At 34.5% G+C, this 15,865-nt stretch overlaps 1 protein-coding gene across 11 annotated transcripts in view; it reads right to left on the reverse strand.

The window, feature by feature from the left end:
• The window catches only part of LOC135161568 (syntaxin-1A), a 55,787-nt gene that overhangs the window by 10,964 nt on the left and 28,958 nt on the right, over positions 1 to 15,865 (reverse strand). The window contains exons 4-11 of one of the 11 annotated variants that reach the window (XR_010298811.1): positions 14,323 to 14,397; positions 14,058 to 14,240; positions 13,162 to 13,235; positions 12,432 to 12,569; positions 10,941 to 11,051; positions 5,846 to 7,597; positions 3,598 to 5,266; positions 1,260 to 2,034 (exon numbers count right to left, since the gene is read on the reverse strand). Coding sequence is in view for 6 of the 11 variants with exons in the window: in XM_064119259.1 (XP_063975329.1) it covers positions 7,511 to 7,597; positions 10,003 to 10,113; positions 12,432 to 12,569; positions 13,162 to 13,235; positions 14,058 to 14,240; positions 14,323 to 14,397 (668 nt within the window). In the remaining 5 variants the exon portion in view is untranslated. Of the gene's footprint in view, positions 1 to 137; positions 232 to 1,259; positions 5,267 to 5,845; positions 7,598 to 10,002; positions 10,114 to 10,940; positions 11,052 to 12,431; positions 12,570 to 13,161; positions 13,236 to 14,057; positions 14,241 to 14,322; positions 14,398 to 15,865 lie in introns of those variants that run through there. The other 10 variants (XR_010298809.1, XR_010298812.1, XR_010298808.1 and 7 more) reach the window with 10 other exon arrangements.

A 15,865-nucleotide genomic window follows, 5' to 3' on the forward strand; every position in this document is an offset into this window, starting at 1 on the left:
AAATAGTATACGAAACTCGTGCGGAGAGCAAACGGTTACGCACTTGTTGCCTAATGTACTATTTCAACAAAAATTATTGTTAAAAATTTGTTCTTAATAAATTTATTCATCTAAATTGGTAATGTTTCATAGTATACCTGAATTGGCTGTTCAAAGACCGAAGTAACTGCCGATGGTGGTCGCCACGATCACAGCGAGAATAGCGAGGCAGATCATGATCATAATCTTCTTCTACACTCGCCGAAAACAGAATAATTGACATACATTTAGTCGATTAAACATGAGAGAAAAACCAAAAAGATCACATTTGATGCAACTCATTAACACAACAGGGACTGTAACTCTGTTTCTTTTATTTGTTCATTTGTGAGACGTTTAATATCGACTCTATCGAGTATCCGAAGGCAATTATGCTCTGTCCATTACTCCCATGATATTCACCGCTGAATTCGTTAACACCCTATGAACCCTGTAGAGAGTTTTATCCACACTGTATTCTCTATCAATAAACAATTTTAGAATGCGTTAAAAAAGAAAAAGAGACTACTGATAAGGCATGACGATAAAAATATTTATTTACATCAATGATATAGAACAAAATGTATCCAGACAACAGAGAGAAATCAATTAATTAAGTAAACAAATGGAAATTAATACTATGAATACGAAATACTCCTACTTAAAGTAAAAAATCTCTCGTGATTGAAGAGTAATTCAATAGAATCCATGAAATACATTTGCACAAGTGTAGAAATAGATAAAAAAATGTTCCTCCTGTCTTTCAAATGACATTCCGATAATTTCATGAATATCCGATCACTCAAGTACTCATTAAATTACTGTATAATCACTCAAGGGCTGCAGCGTAATAAATCAGATACTACGATTGCAAATGCAGATTTATGAGATTGAATAGGGCTGTGCATAAAGAGTTAATGCGCGACATAAAATAATTAAGGATATAATACTCGATAAATTTTGGAAATATTTCCCTAACTGTTTTTGCTCATTCCTAAATACAGAAAGAACAAGATACACTTCCATACAGAATGACGTACTTTTAAATTCAATGTAACAGGTATGTGCTATCCTACATGTCAATCTATATCTCGGCGATTGGTGGGTTAAATATCCAATCAAAAATAGCCTCCCCCTCAAAACCAGTGCTAAAATGTCCAGTTCAAAACCATCCAGAACTCAAATGATCAATACCAAAAGATAAAATGAAATAAAAAAATTTCAAAATAAAAAAGAACAAATAAAGATAAATAATATTATAATTTTCCTCGTAACACAGTAAACAAATTCATCAAATTACAATTAAATCAATACATCAAATGACTTAAAGAGAAAGATCGGCAATATTGCTGAGAAAGTCGTGATCGGGTCTGATCAGGTCCGGATAAGCTTGTCTTATCCAAGATGTCCGGGCCATTGATTCTTCGACGGACGGTTTCGATGATTATTTTTTAGCATGAAATTCTTGGTTTTTGTTGCATCTTTTTGCAGAGGAGATTTTTTGGTGTAGTTTTGTATCGGATTTTATTCAGGATTTTTGTTTGACGTTGTAGTCTTCGTTACATTGCCTACGCTTGTAGTTCCTCCTTCTGAACGGTGGCGCTACGGTGCCATTGTAGTGGGGAGGTACTAGCGCTACGTCACGTGACGCTACCCCCACTCTACACATCGTCTGCATATATAAACGTCTGCACTACAGGAGCTCTGGCACTTCGGGATCGGTCCGCATTGAGCATCAAACTCCTCTCGGTAGCTCTCTAAGCAACTTGTCTTCCTGACACCAGCCTTCCTGTGTCCTTGGCATAGTCCTGACTTTCCCTCCTCGTACCCGGGTCTGAAAATTGGTTGACCTCCAACTGCACCAGTGTCGTCGCTGCACATGACCGCTCCTGGGATCCTCTGTTTTAGCGCGTGTTGAGGAGTCGGTAGCTCTCTAGTTCCTGGAGGCAAGTCCCCAGACGTGTCCCACCAGGATACCGTTCAATCGATTGGGATAAGCTGACCCTGGCCAGGTTGCTACAACGTGAATTATTTTCACGTGGACCTGATCTCACACCAGGGCCGAGGACCATAAAAGTACGATAAGGTACGAATACGAGCCTTGTCCGCCTACCCAACCACCGGTGAATCCTATATGATATATATTCAGGGGTCCGCCCTGGTGTGACATCAGGTCAGCCTGAATAATTTATAAAAAATAAAGTAAAAAATCGATTCAACGCGGTTGAATAGAATAGAAGCTTAACGACTATCGAAATTGAAGAAACGAATATTTTTGCATATTTTGGGACTGGTTTTTCCTATCCGCGGACATTTTATTTTGGATATTTTTTGGCAAATGGATCATTTAAATTTGGATATTACGGACTGGATATTTATTACTTGGTATTCCCGATTGGATATTTAGACCGGCTAGTGAATGATTCAATAGTATTGACTGACTACAACATATAGAGAAACTGTTGAATAAAAGCGACCTTTTGGGAGATTTAAAAACCGCAAAAAAATCAATAGATATCCAATAACTTTGACTAACGACTTATCAGCTATCAACAACTGTTCGTTCGTTCTCACTTTCTTATTTATCGCAAATCCGAATCACGACGAAAGGAAAGATCAAGAAATCAGAAGGTAAAAAATATCCATTTGAAAAGGTCCCCGATAATTCTTGTTAAAACCCCTCATTATCACAATCATTCTACAACCATCAGGCGGATATGACTTGGCGGCTCTATTCGCTCATAACATGTACTGCATCACTCAATGTCACGGAAATTTTATTTTTGTCACTGATGCTACGTTCAGCTCGTATTAAAATGATATTTTTGTTTTGAAGTTAACGAAATGTGGAAACTTTTAGACGAAGAAACTTTTCGATTATTTATATTATTAGTTTTCCGATGGATATTGCATTTTATGTGAGCGTTCTGTCGACGTCTTGTAAACATTGCAATCTGCATCTTCAGAGCTATCAGCTCCGATGTCTGGGGGTAGTTCTTATATACCCTCTCCGGTGACGGTGGTGGGGCGAAAACGGAGAGCGAGGGGAGGGGGGTGGATGTGCAGCCAATGAGTTTTTTTTATTGATCAGCGGATCAATCAACAAACTTTTCCATTACTAGTAAACGGAAAATGGGGTAGTTCACCACTAGCTGAACGTAACGTCACTAACAAAAAATATAGTTGGGATACAAGGGTGAAGGGGTGTTTTAACTCATGTAATTGGCAGCCGCCATTGTCGTCTCGGGCGGCTAACTTTACATTTGTTTCTACCCCGTCGGACTTGTATCGAAATTCTATATAAAAGCGACACCGGTCACTAATCGAACATGGCGGATTTCATGGATATAATTGATTATGTAATTTTATAATAAATTAGTTGAGAATCGATAATCGATTAGTGGAAAAGCAAAGGCCAAACAGAGATGGACGCCGCGGCGGGAAGCCGTGGTGACGGTAATATACTATTGAAGATTGTGAAAAAAATCTAGACTTGTGTATCCAGGTTACTAAAAGATTCAATTAAAGACAATAGCCATCACAAGAATAACACTGAAACAGTTGCACATCGATACTTACTCAGACTGGCACTTGAACCCATTTAGCACGGAATGACAATACGAATGTTATCATCGGTTTCCTCTTCACTTAATTCTTGCATGAAATCGATCGAAATTATCACTCAATTGCTCATTATTTCTCCATCAATTTCCATCAGTCCAAGGTGTAACGCGCCTTAATAACCCGTAGCTTTACAATACTAACTCATACATTTTTATACATTATGATAACTAGTTTATATAAACTATACTATTTCATCGTCAACCATAATTATTGCACTCTGTTCACCACGTTCTCCATTATGTTGAAATATTGTATGATTAGAAATTATTTAAATAGTTGTTCATCATTAATTTATTATTTATTAGTCCTTTTTAAGGTATGGAGTATTACCTGATGATTAATCATGAATTTTATCTTCGAAGATCAATTTTTGTGGTCTATTATTTTTCTCTTTAAATTTAGCCCCCAAAAATGCTAATCTACAAGCGCACTCTCCCTTTCTTTTCACATTTTACCTTAAAATTATCTACCGTAAGAGTCTACCTTGTGTCTACAAGTATTTTCATTCTAATTTTCTTTGAATTTTTCGTGAGAAAATCGGTTATGATGATAATCATTATTTACATTGTAATATTGGTAGAGTGACAGCGCGTTCGATAGGGTCCACCATTGCAATGGGAGCCCAAAATGGTATTAATTGCATTATATATTTAATTTACTAACAAAGACGTTGTTTCATGTTGGCGTGTTTTCATCGGTTTGTCAATTATGCAAAGAGTAGTCTAACTAAATTATTTCCTTCTTCGCTACTTATTATTTCCGACTGCCAGGATACGTAATTCATCGTCGTATTTATTGAAATAAAAAATACTGGAATATAAAAATGAACTGAAAAATGTATGAATTCACATTTTTTCACGATTCTTCTAAATTCAAGCCTTCGGACTAGAAATATTGAACTAGTTTTGTTACCTACAAAGGGTTTGCGTATTTCTGGTACTTTTTGTTTTGAATAATGTAAAGATATCACCGGATATAACTGGGAAGAAAGACAAACGCATTTATAACTATCAAGAAAAGCTAAAATCATTATTATTATTCATAATTATTATTAATAATAATAATTGGATTATTTCTGTAGTGAATATAGATCATCTTGTTGAATATAATTCTGAAACTAGTGAGTTTAGAGAGAAATGTTAAGAGTACGTGACATTTTTAACGAGAAAAATCTAATTTTTTTTTACATCTAGCAGTTCCAGAGATATTGACTAAATGACGATCTCTCAACACTTTCCTACAGAATTTTAAGTTGAAAAATGAATACTGTATCACTTGGCAGTCATCAGTGGGTGAAAAACCTAAGTACACTCGCCTCATTCATTCACTTGTTATTATTTTTTTATCGTTTTTTTTTTACCGAAAACCGTTTGTTACCCGCAATCCACTTGTTCTTCATTCGTGATAACGAATGTGTTCATTGTTTAAGCTAATTAATTTTATGAATTATCTACTTTTCCTGCCATCTTAACTAGTATATAATTAATGCAATTATAATGTTCCTGCCAAACAATTATCATCAATTCATTAATTAACGATGTGACGTTCATCTCAATGTGACAACAAGAATAATAATCAAAATGATGACAGCTACCGTCAGGCAGACTACGATGAAGATCAGTTTCTGTGAACAAAATTAATAATTCTTTAAACATCTCCAATCAGTCCTAATCAATTTTCACCAATCACCAATAATGAAGATACTCACTTCGAGATAATAAGTTATTGAAAAAACTTTAAATCATCAAATAAATTATATTTATGATTTGAGTCGCAATTATTCCATAATCACTGTTAACACTTTTGTGGTTAATTGACCATATTCTTATCTCTTTCTCGAAGTGGGTAACTGTGATTCAGAAGAAAGCGGATTTGTTAATTTGATGCGGTGAATGGAGAAGTTTATGAAGCATTGGATGTTCGGAATTTGTTACTTTTTATGACAATTGTGTAAAGAGAGTGGGAATCGATCGTCCATGGCATTGTGGGTATGTTAATACACTCGTTCTAATCGATAGCATCATGAATTTAGTGGTGCAACTATTAGTTCTTAATTTTTCATTCTGCATTGATGTTGGTAAAGCGTATGAGCAATACTAAATAAGAATAAGATAACAAATGAGATTTTTTCCTCCTAATTTTTCTCGCATTTCTTTGAATCGACGTAAGCTCAAGGCGATCGCATTATCGACTATAATCTCACCTCCTATTCATTGAGTTTTGTTATTTCAATTAAAAGGTAGAAATAACGTGTGGACGACACTACCAGATGATCGAATTGAGGACTCAAATTGTTGTCGAGCGTTTGAGTTGCTGTCGAGCGGCTTAATTGTTCGAATAATTTGTGAATATTTATTTTTGTTGATTACTAATACTTGTAATGAGTTAATTCTCGGTACGGAATATATGTAAATATAGTTGGCTAGCACGTGTCTGACATATGGAAAATTCCATAAGAACTCGATCAGATCAACACCCTCACCATCCTCGATCATATTGCTAATGTCTTCTGGGGTTGTACATGACTTAAGATGATCTTTCAATTTTCGTTAGATTTTTTAACTCATACAAAAGCCTGTAGCTTACGTAAAAATCAACTAATTTTATTTATTTAAAAAAAACGACAATTGGAATTGTTAATTTTTACAAAACTTACAGCTGTTTAAAGACAAAACTTACAATAAAACATGGCGACTCATACAATGAGTTAGAAAATGTGCAAAAAATTCAACAGTCATCTTAACTTATGTGCAACCATAGGAAAAATCGCCGATATGATTTTTACTTCGTTCATTTCCCATGGAATCCCCCCCCCCCCCGTTACACCTGGCATTTACGTTTCACTTGAACGACAATCCCTTCGGCGACGAATTTCTACTCAATCTGGCAGTTGATGATTTTGTAAATGTAAAGCATAATCAACTAATTGTACATGATTTTGAGTTTGAGGGCTGACTCGAGGACGTAAAGAATGTTGAGTTATTGACTAGCAAAATCATTGCAACAGATTCTCTGCAAATTGTGTTTATATGCGTACAGTAAGGACCAATTTCACCTTCACTTTTAATTAAACTTCCCATAAAGCCTTCAATAAAAATTAATTTTTATAGATAAACATTCAAGATTGATAGGCTTAACGCCTAATGTCATTTAATATTCGAAATGACTAGAGAGTATGAAAATTTAAGGGAATAGGAATCCCAAATTTAAATGGAGGTAGTTTACAAACTTAAAAAGTAATGACCCGAGACAAAAATAATTGCAATGGTTTTTTTTGCGGTCTGAAGTATTACGTTATCGTTGAAGAATATTCATAAAATAATTTGTAAATCTATTTTCGACTGATCGTTACCATAAAATTAACTTTGATATCTATTTGGAGCATGTTTTTTCAGCTTGAATCTTTGAGAAGTGTGATATACTTACTAATGGAATTGAAAATAAAAATAAATAGTAAATGACGGAATATAATACTGAATTATTCGCTGGAACCTTTGTAATGTGTTTGAGTCAAATAACATCAAGTGATACGTATGGAACGATCAATCGAAATTTATGAATTTTCAATTACTATAAGATGATGTGGCATTGAACTGTGCGATTGATATTGTTAATCTGCTATTCAGCCTAATAATGTCTGATGATCATCTGCAATTACTATTTTCACCTTTTCATTTTCCTTTCGTGTTAGTGTTGATAGCTCTTATTCACAACCTTTTCATTACTAATCTCTTGCCTATTAACTTTTATCTTCCGAAAACTTGCAGTTGGGCATCGCAAGTAATAACTTATTTTTACTCTCACACACCTATTGATACAACTATTACATAATTAGTATTATTATTCTCTTTACATTCCATTAGGTCGTTTAGGACGTTGATGGAAGGCACCCTATCACAATGCAGATTAGTATGATGGCGCTTATTATGACGCAGATCACGATGAAGATCATTTTCTGTGGACAAAAAAAAGCACAGAAAAATGGTCGCATAAAACGAGGCGTTAATATCGGGACTAAGTTAATTGTGGATTACTAAATACTTCTGAAAACAGTTTGTAGTACTGGAACAGCTAGAAAAAATACCAAGAAAATGATTTTCCTTCATCTGATGGATTATCTCACGTGATCGAAATTTTTGTCTTCGTAAAGTTTCGTAAAGAATCATTATCTCTATATATTCATTAATTAATCAAATATATATTCATCAATTTTCATCAACATATAGACTTAAGAAAGGAAAAGCAGCAAAGAATTATTCAAAATAAATATTATAAAATTTTGAAATAAGAGAAGCAAAAAATTGTATTTCTTGGTAATTGTTCTCACTATATTATTCTACATGCATGAAGTACTTTAATAAGATATAAGATTTGTCAGAGTTTTGTGTGTGTGTGTGTGTATGTAAATATGCAGGCCTGAAATAATCCGAATAATGTATCCGAGAGAGCACTACAATAGTAAATTACTAAAGCAAATGTGTCTGATTTCATATGCTCTTGACGTACATTATTCATGGGGACCATGTGCCTTTTCATGCAGTGCTTGTGTTCGTGTTGGAGGGTAAATGAAGATTTCTCCGCACAACGTGAAGCATCAAACAATCCACTTTGTTAAATCGTGTTTATTCAATTAAGTCAAATTATTTGGTTTCCAAATTCATGGAAGTGTGTTTTAATTCATGCCATACACTGGTAAAAAATTTCGCATTAAACAAAGAATTCACAGAAAAAAAAACAAAAAAATCGAACAATAGATGTCAATCTTCGCATGGTGTTATAGTTTACAAGAAAATTTTGTTTTTTCGTATCGTGCAGGAGAACACCACCGTCGCCAGGGAAAACATACTACCGTCCCCCACGTACTTGTCACCCTGACTTCAGACTCAAAACGCAATATTGCATGCGGGGAAAGGTGTTCTGTTTTCGATAGCTCAGGCATTAAATATATTATTATTATTTTGAAAGTAGCCTAATCAAGCCGAATTTTATTAATTTGTCTAAAAAGTCAAGAATTGTGAAGTAAAGTGTCAAGATTAAATTTTTGTCACTGGAAAAATATGAAGAAAGCGGGGCTATGATGATAATATTGTCGATTCATTCCTGAATTTGAATATTTCTTATTTCATAATTTCCTCACTCAGAACCTTCTTCAATATTATTATTTGAACACAAAATTAATTAATTTGCGACGTGCTGGAATCATCCAATTAGTCGTTTTTATAAAGTCTGGGGATTGAAGAGGACAATGGTCGATGACAGAATGGAGCAATTCGATGTCTTTCCTGTCATCCGGATATTGATTAGCAGCCCTACGGTGTCTTGTGAACGTCGTGATAAGCAGTCTCCGATGTCCAGACATTGATCAGGACATCTGCCACACCATTTGGGCAGTGGTGTTAGACAATTCAATGAATCTTTGGACCATTCGTTACTTAAATATCATATTGAGAAGGTTCCTGATTTTCAACACGTCCAGGTCAGCACCAAGAACTGTCATAATTAACACAAGACTTGCGCTGCCAAACACTTCTTAGTCTTGAACTGGACGTGCCGAAAAACCATGAAACTGGATTCTCCCTGGATGCTGACCAATGTCTCTCCATCGAGGACAGCTTACCATCATGTTCACAAGAAACTGAGACTGTTGATTAATGTTTGGATGACAGAAAAGAGGGATTGGACTCCTCGATTCATCGACGATAGTCCCCGTCAATCCCTCGACATTGATCAAAGCAACGGATTGGATGATCCCAATCCGTTACAAGTTATTCTCCAAATACATCTGGAATAGAAAAGTTCTTAAAACTTCTAAAATCACTAGCAGCAAATCTATCCAAAAGGACTTAACAATATTTCTTTATTCTAATGATAAATCTAAAAAATGGCAGTAGAAATTTACTGTATCATGCGAGTAGATTTCGAATTCGTCGGAATAATCAAATACGAAAAATTCTACCAGTGTCTAAATGGACCTGGCGTGCATATAACTACTGGACTGTGCATTCGATATTCCATGATTACTACTTACTTCGATATTATTCATATTTATTATCAATAAATAATCATCGTAATATCTCTAAAACGAGACGCAATCAATTCTACACATCACTTGTCCCCCTCTAACATGAGACCACACTTTCCTACCATTGAACGTCAATGAATAATCCTATCTCTTCATCACACACTTGATCTTCAATAATGAATGAAGAAATACGGAAAGGATCATCAGGAATACACCGAATTCCGTAATAAAACGATTAAGCATATTTTATTAATAGCACTTGAGGAAATGTTAGTTAAGGAATTGGGATGAAGATATTCCCACTGCAGTTGTCCTACACTTTTCATGGTATTCATTACCTTGCGAGCTTTAGTCTGATACTCCTGAGCCTTCATCAGCTCTCCCCTTGCTGATCCAACGTGATCGCCAGTTTGGGTGACGCAGTATTCTATGCTGTCTACCATATCACCCTGCCACGTCCAGCAGGTGGATTGGGGAAGATCAGGAATGGGGAAATTGGAGGGACAGATCGAGCGAGACAGCAAAACGCGACGAGACGAAACGAATATTTCCATTTTTTTTTTGAGAAAATCGAAAGGCGTAACACCAAACATTTAACCGTTTCGATTGCATTTACGAAAGAGAGATAGACAGAGAAGGAGTTATTGGATGATTTGGACCAGAGGCGTTTGTCCCATACAGTGATGTTAACAGAAAATGGTACACCAATTACAACAATTACAGTACGTGTTTCAGTGACGCGTTATTTTTGTTGAATATTTTTAGAGTATCAATTTTGGATAATTTGCAAAAAAAGTTGTATCACAGAGCAGTAGTGGACAGAGGCGAGACACACATTAGCACAATCATGTTAACAGGAAAGAGACACAGAGTTTTTTTTTCCGTTAATTCATGCATATAAACATATTTACATGTATCGAAGGTATGTAGATATATTTATAAGCATTCGGTATTTTTTGTTAATATGAATGATAGTTTTGGTAGATTTGTTACATCAAGCATTTTACACACACACATGGATATTATTATTTTTTATCACAGTTATTATTGTAGTTTAGTTATGATCGAAAAAATGACGAACGAAAAAATATAGAAAATAGAGAAATTTTTGATAAAGTTGTGGTGAATGAAATCAAACAGGTCAATCAAAAAAAAAATCAAAAGAGGGAAATGGAGGTGTGGAGGTGGGAGTGCAAAGGTAGATGAGGAAAAAAAAACGTGACCAATTAGATGTGAATGAACTCAATAAATTTTTATAAATTTGGGCGGGACTCACCCGTCGGGCTTTGCTTTGATACTTGAGGGCTTTCTTGGTGTCCTGTGTAGCCGTCTGCACATAGTCGACTGCGTGTTCCACGTGGTATTCAATACGATCGATCATCTCGCCCTGATTTAGTTTTTTATTTTTTTGTTTTTCGTACGCGGCGCAACCCCACCAAGGCACAAAGGCAAATGTGTTAGTTTAAAATACATACATATTCAACAATCCATTATATCAATTATCATGCAAGAGTTTGACTTTTATTACCGTAACATGCAATTTAGTCTATTAATTGTTTCAATTGTCATTAATTTTCCGGAAGAGTTCTATTTATTATTTTTGTGTATTTATTCGAAGCGTGAGGTTTAACATCTGCAGATTACAGAGTGATATACTGAGAGAAAAGTTTTTAACAGATGAGAGGGATTTCATTCAACGTCTGCATGATTCAATTTCAAATAACAGCATTTTTTTCAGCTTTTTACGCGAGTATATTCGTTGTAATGAAGATAAAACCCATCTCTCTTTTTCTCTCTTCGTATATAGGGAAAATTTTTAGACATAAATGGTTAGCATCGCCAGTAGAGCAGCGCCACGACTCATTTTCGTAATTAAAACGTGAAAATAAAATTGTGAATATAAAAAAAATACCAGGACCACGGGTTCACGCTGTTGACTTTGAAAATAAACTGCAGATATGGTCAGGGGCAGCAAAACGTCATTTGAATGTATCGAATTGACAAAATCAGGGCATTTTTTTTTATTTCTCGAGGAGAAGATATTTTTGGGAATTGAGGTGGTCGTTGACAATTTTAACTGTCTAATATTTCTTATCTAATGCAATTTCTTAAAAAGGTCTGTTTATTCTGCTAGAATTTGTAAATATCGTCTTATATTTAGGACGGAATAAAAATGCTAATTAACATGAATTGTTTCTTCCTGTAGATGTCCAACTTTTTGAGTTGCCCAAGTCAAGATCTTATGACATATCCTGTGTCTCACGTCAGTTGGGCAATATTTTCATGAGTAGACAGTGCACAATATGTGAGAAATTTTTGTTATGCTTTTACTATTTTTATTTATAATTAGGAAGAATGGTCGCACAAATTGACAAATTCTTGTGCACAATTTTCAAGACAGTAGAATTTGTCTGCAACATTTTTTTGTGACGTGCTGACTTTATAAACTATTTCTACAAAATGATGTCAATTCCATTCACATTATAAAACCGACATTACTACCACAGTAAATCGATATTTTATTGATTTACCCTCAGGCAAGATAACTAAGTAATATCAGAACATTAAATCATTTATCAATGTGCTACATAATTGCAGAGACACAGGATATAATCATGAGATCCTCTCTATTGCATAAAATTTATCATTCTGCCTCTCTCCTCATTGTATCCGGTTGAAGACCGAATTGATACAAAGAATTATATTTGCGTAATTAATTAATTATAATAAAATGATAATAAGAGTAGTGATTGAGCTGTCAACTTACCTGACTTTCAACTAGCATAGCCATGTCCATGAACATATCGTGCAGTTCCCGGATGGAGTTCTCTAATTTTATGATATCTGCGTGGCGTGCCTCGATGTCTGCAAGTGTCTGTTTGGCTTGTTGCGTTTCCATAATAATCTAATAAGTCAAAGAAAAAACATTATATCGCATCTAAATCGACTCTATTCTTATTCATAAATTCTTTGTCGACACATGATATTTTCGGTTGAAAACAGCTAAATATTTTTTATAGACTATTTTCAGTCATCAAAGTCGTCAATTAAGTGATGCAAGGAAAATGTAAAAAAATCATAATTGATTAATATAAGTACTTTTAGTGGAAAGTTATCATTTTTGTGAAATTTTATTATTCATCAATAAATAATCAGAAATATTTTAATTTTGGGTTCATTACGTCATTATTTCAGGCATGACATAGATATGTAATAGATGTGAATGAATTTGTTACCTTCTCGCTTAATAATAGAACATTTTCATGGTGGAAAATGTATTGTTTATGCATTACTTGGAAAATTGTTCAAAAAATCCCGAACTTGCCATTTTTAAAATTTTTTTCATTTCCCTTGTTTCATAAGAAAATCTTATAGTTCTCTACAGTGATTTCTCAGATTGCCCAGATTTAGTATTTCAATCTGACTCGTCCACGCATATCTTATAAAATAGAATACAATTTTTTCTCATATTATATGGCGATATCGTTAATACGTACCCCTTGCGTGAATACTGCAGGATTTCCCTGCTCAAGCATTTCCTCGAGCTCTTCATTAGTCGTAGTTCTCCCCGCTGAGAAAGAAAAAAAATGTTGAATTGAGTGCAGAAAGCTACGAATAACTAGAGTGAAATTGTCAATTCAAAGAATTTTTTTATGGAGGTTTTTATGCAAATCATAATGATTTCCTTCATCTTTTCGCTGACTACTTGAAAACTTTTACGTTGGAATGTTTCATTCTTCTATGATAATGAATAGTGAGGAGTGAATTTTCAGTTCATGATTGGTTTACATTGAAAAAGTTGTATGAACATAAGATGGATCAGAGGGATGGGAATAAATTACGATTTAAATAGAAAGCGAGTGCATAAATTTGAAGTTATAAAGGTGATACTCAGGAAGTTGGGTAATAGATACAAAAAATTAAAAGATTCGGGGAGATTTTCCACATTATTTCGGTGAAGACTTCTGTAAGACTTCTGTGATAGAGGATTAACAATCATACAATGCGGAAATATTATTCAAACTACACTAAGCATAGAATTTTTTAACATCAAATGATAAAAATTTTTCGAAGAGAATTCAACTGAAAATAAAAATATCGCATTCCAGATATGATGCCAAAGGAGTTTAACAGCAGATCATGAAGATGCATATAATTTGCAAATAAAAATCAATCTAATAGTCTTCATTATTTTTCAATTCATTATTTATAGAACGAAATAGTTCAATTTCAATCATGAACAATAGGAATTTTGAAGCTAGCAATAAGGGTACTTTTCCATTAAGCCTTCGTTAATGTTTATCCGATCGCCAGAAGTGATGACGATACATCAAGAAATGAATGAATAAACTTCATAAAAAAATCAAGTAACATGAAACATAGAATAACTTACTGATTTCCAACTGTCGTTGTATTCTGCCCTTACACCGTTCCCTGTAATCGGTCTGCGTTCGATTGTACTCTGTCATCACCTCAACAAATTTCCTGGATAATGTCGAATGTTGAGTTTTGCGTATCCTGAGATCGGCCGATGATTTGTTCGTGTGTTCCTCTTGCTCAATATTTTGCTCTATGACTACATGGAAAAGCAGAATTGATTAGCGATTAAATTGGTTTACGATTGCAATCGATAGATAAATCATCATTATGCAACGTACCTTTTAACTTGGCTCGAACTTTGTTAGCAGATTTCTTGATATCAGCCATGAGCTCCTCAAGCTCCATTTTGACCTCTGAATAGATAAATAACAGATATCAGTACAGGATAGAAGAATGTTTAAATGGCTTTCAGCCAGAATCACCTATACAATATCAATATTAATGAAGTTGTAACGAAGTGTAGAACTCCTTGAATGTAAACAGACTGAATTGAAATCTTAATTATTTAAGAGATAAGGGAAAGGCTTCAAGTGAAGAAAGGCTGAACGTGCTGGACTCCTGAAAATGCAGTGAAAAAGTGCGTAACTTTCTCATAATTTTTACTGAATATTATTTTGACTGGCAGATGACGGAATCGAGACGTAATTTTTTAAGAACTTTTCTCTCCGTGTGGACTATCAATTTTAACAGTAAAATTTTCTTGTGGAGTCGTATCGAGAATAATCCTGGTTCGCTTCCTACCTAATCCGCATTTCTATTCAACAATTTCCTGTGACGTCACAAGACGTGGAACGCTATATAAATTTCCCGTCTTTCATATGAAGAAGGTAAGCACAGGCCAGCGCATTGGAACAATATTTAGCGTTGATGCTGCGGCTCTTTGGACACCTTACGTCAGACACGCCAACGCAATGTTCATCGTCTCCGAGTTGTGACAGTAATGAACAGAAGCAACTGTAGTGGGCGGAAGAAAGAAAAGGTTCAGACCCCACGGATTAGTCAGAAACGTTATTACGTCACGGGGCTCACCAGCTCTTCTCCTTCAATTCATTTTTGCGACGACCTGCGGATCACTTGCTATCACCTGGGGATTCTTTCTTTCATTATACACACAAAAAAAACTAGTGGTAGTAGTAGCTTTAAAAACTATAAATAACGTTTTAGAAATCATAATGTACATTTTGAAACCCGTAACTTACGTTTTTTGAGACATAATTCACGTTTTCAATTTCTTTTATTTTGATTTTTTTTAATTTTTGTTCTTTTATTTTTATATTAAATCTACGTGATTTATTTACACTGGGATTTAACTGATTCCTGGTGTTTAATTGTCTCTTTCTTTAATTGTAAACTCTAATTCTAATTCTTTTCCATTTTTTTGCTGATGTATTTGTATATCTACTAGTGACTGGGGGAGTTAACTACAAAAATAAGGGGAAAGCTGATCTCGTAGATTTTTATTTTTTTTACCCCAAAAAGAAAATTAAGTGCGAGTTACTCTTCAGAAAATGTGAACACGCATGATGAAGTGAATAACATGACAAATGACCAGAATATTTATCGTGATAGGCAAAACTCCTTAATTGTATTAGTCGATGAACTGACTCTCAAATGAAATTCAATAATTGCAAGATTCATATCATTGCAGACAGTCACAATATCTGTTACCAAGTGACGAATCGAGATTCGCGCCATTGTTTCCTCATAAATTCATTCGAATACTTGAAGCGAAAAGGGTCAACAAAAAATATGAGAAAGTTCTGTGATTCGCAAACGAGAATAAAGATCTAATAAAAATGTGTGAAGTTCCACTAAAAAGTA

This window comes from Diachasmimorpha longicaudata, chromosome 4 (genome assembly GCF_034640455.1).
Source record: "Diachasmimorpha longicaudata isolate KC_UGA_2023 chromosome 4, iyDiaLong2, whole genome shotgun sequence".
In the NCBI taxonomy this organism is placed as follows: domain Eukaryota; kingdom Metazoa; phylum Arthropoda; class Insecta; order Hymenoptera; family Braconidae; genus Diachasmimorpha; species Diachasmimorpha longicaudata.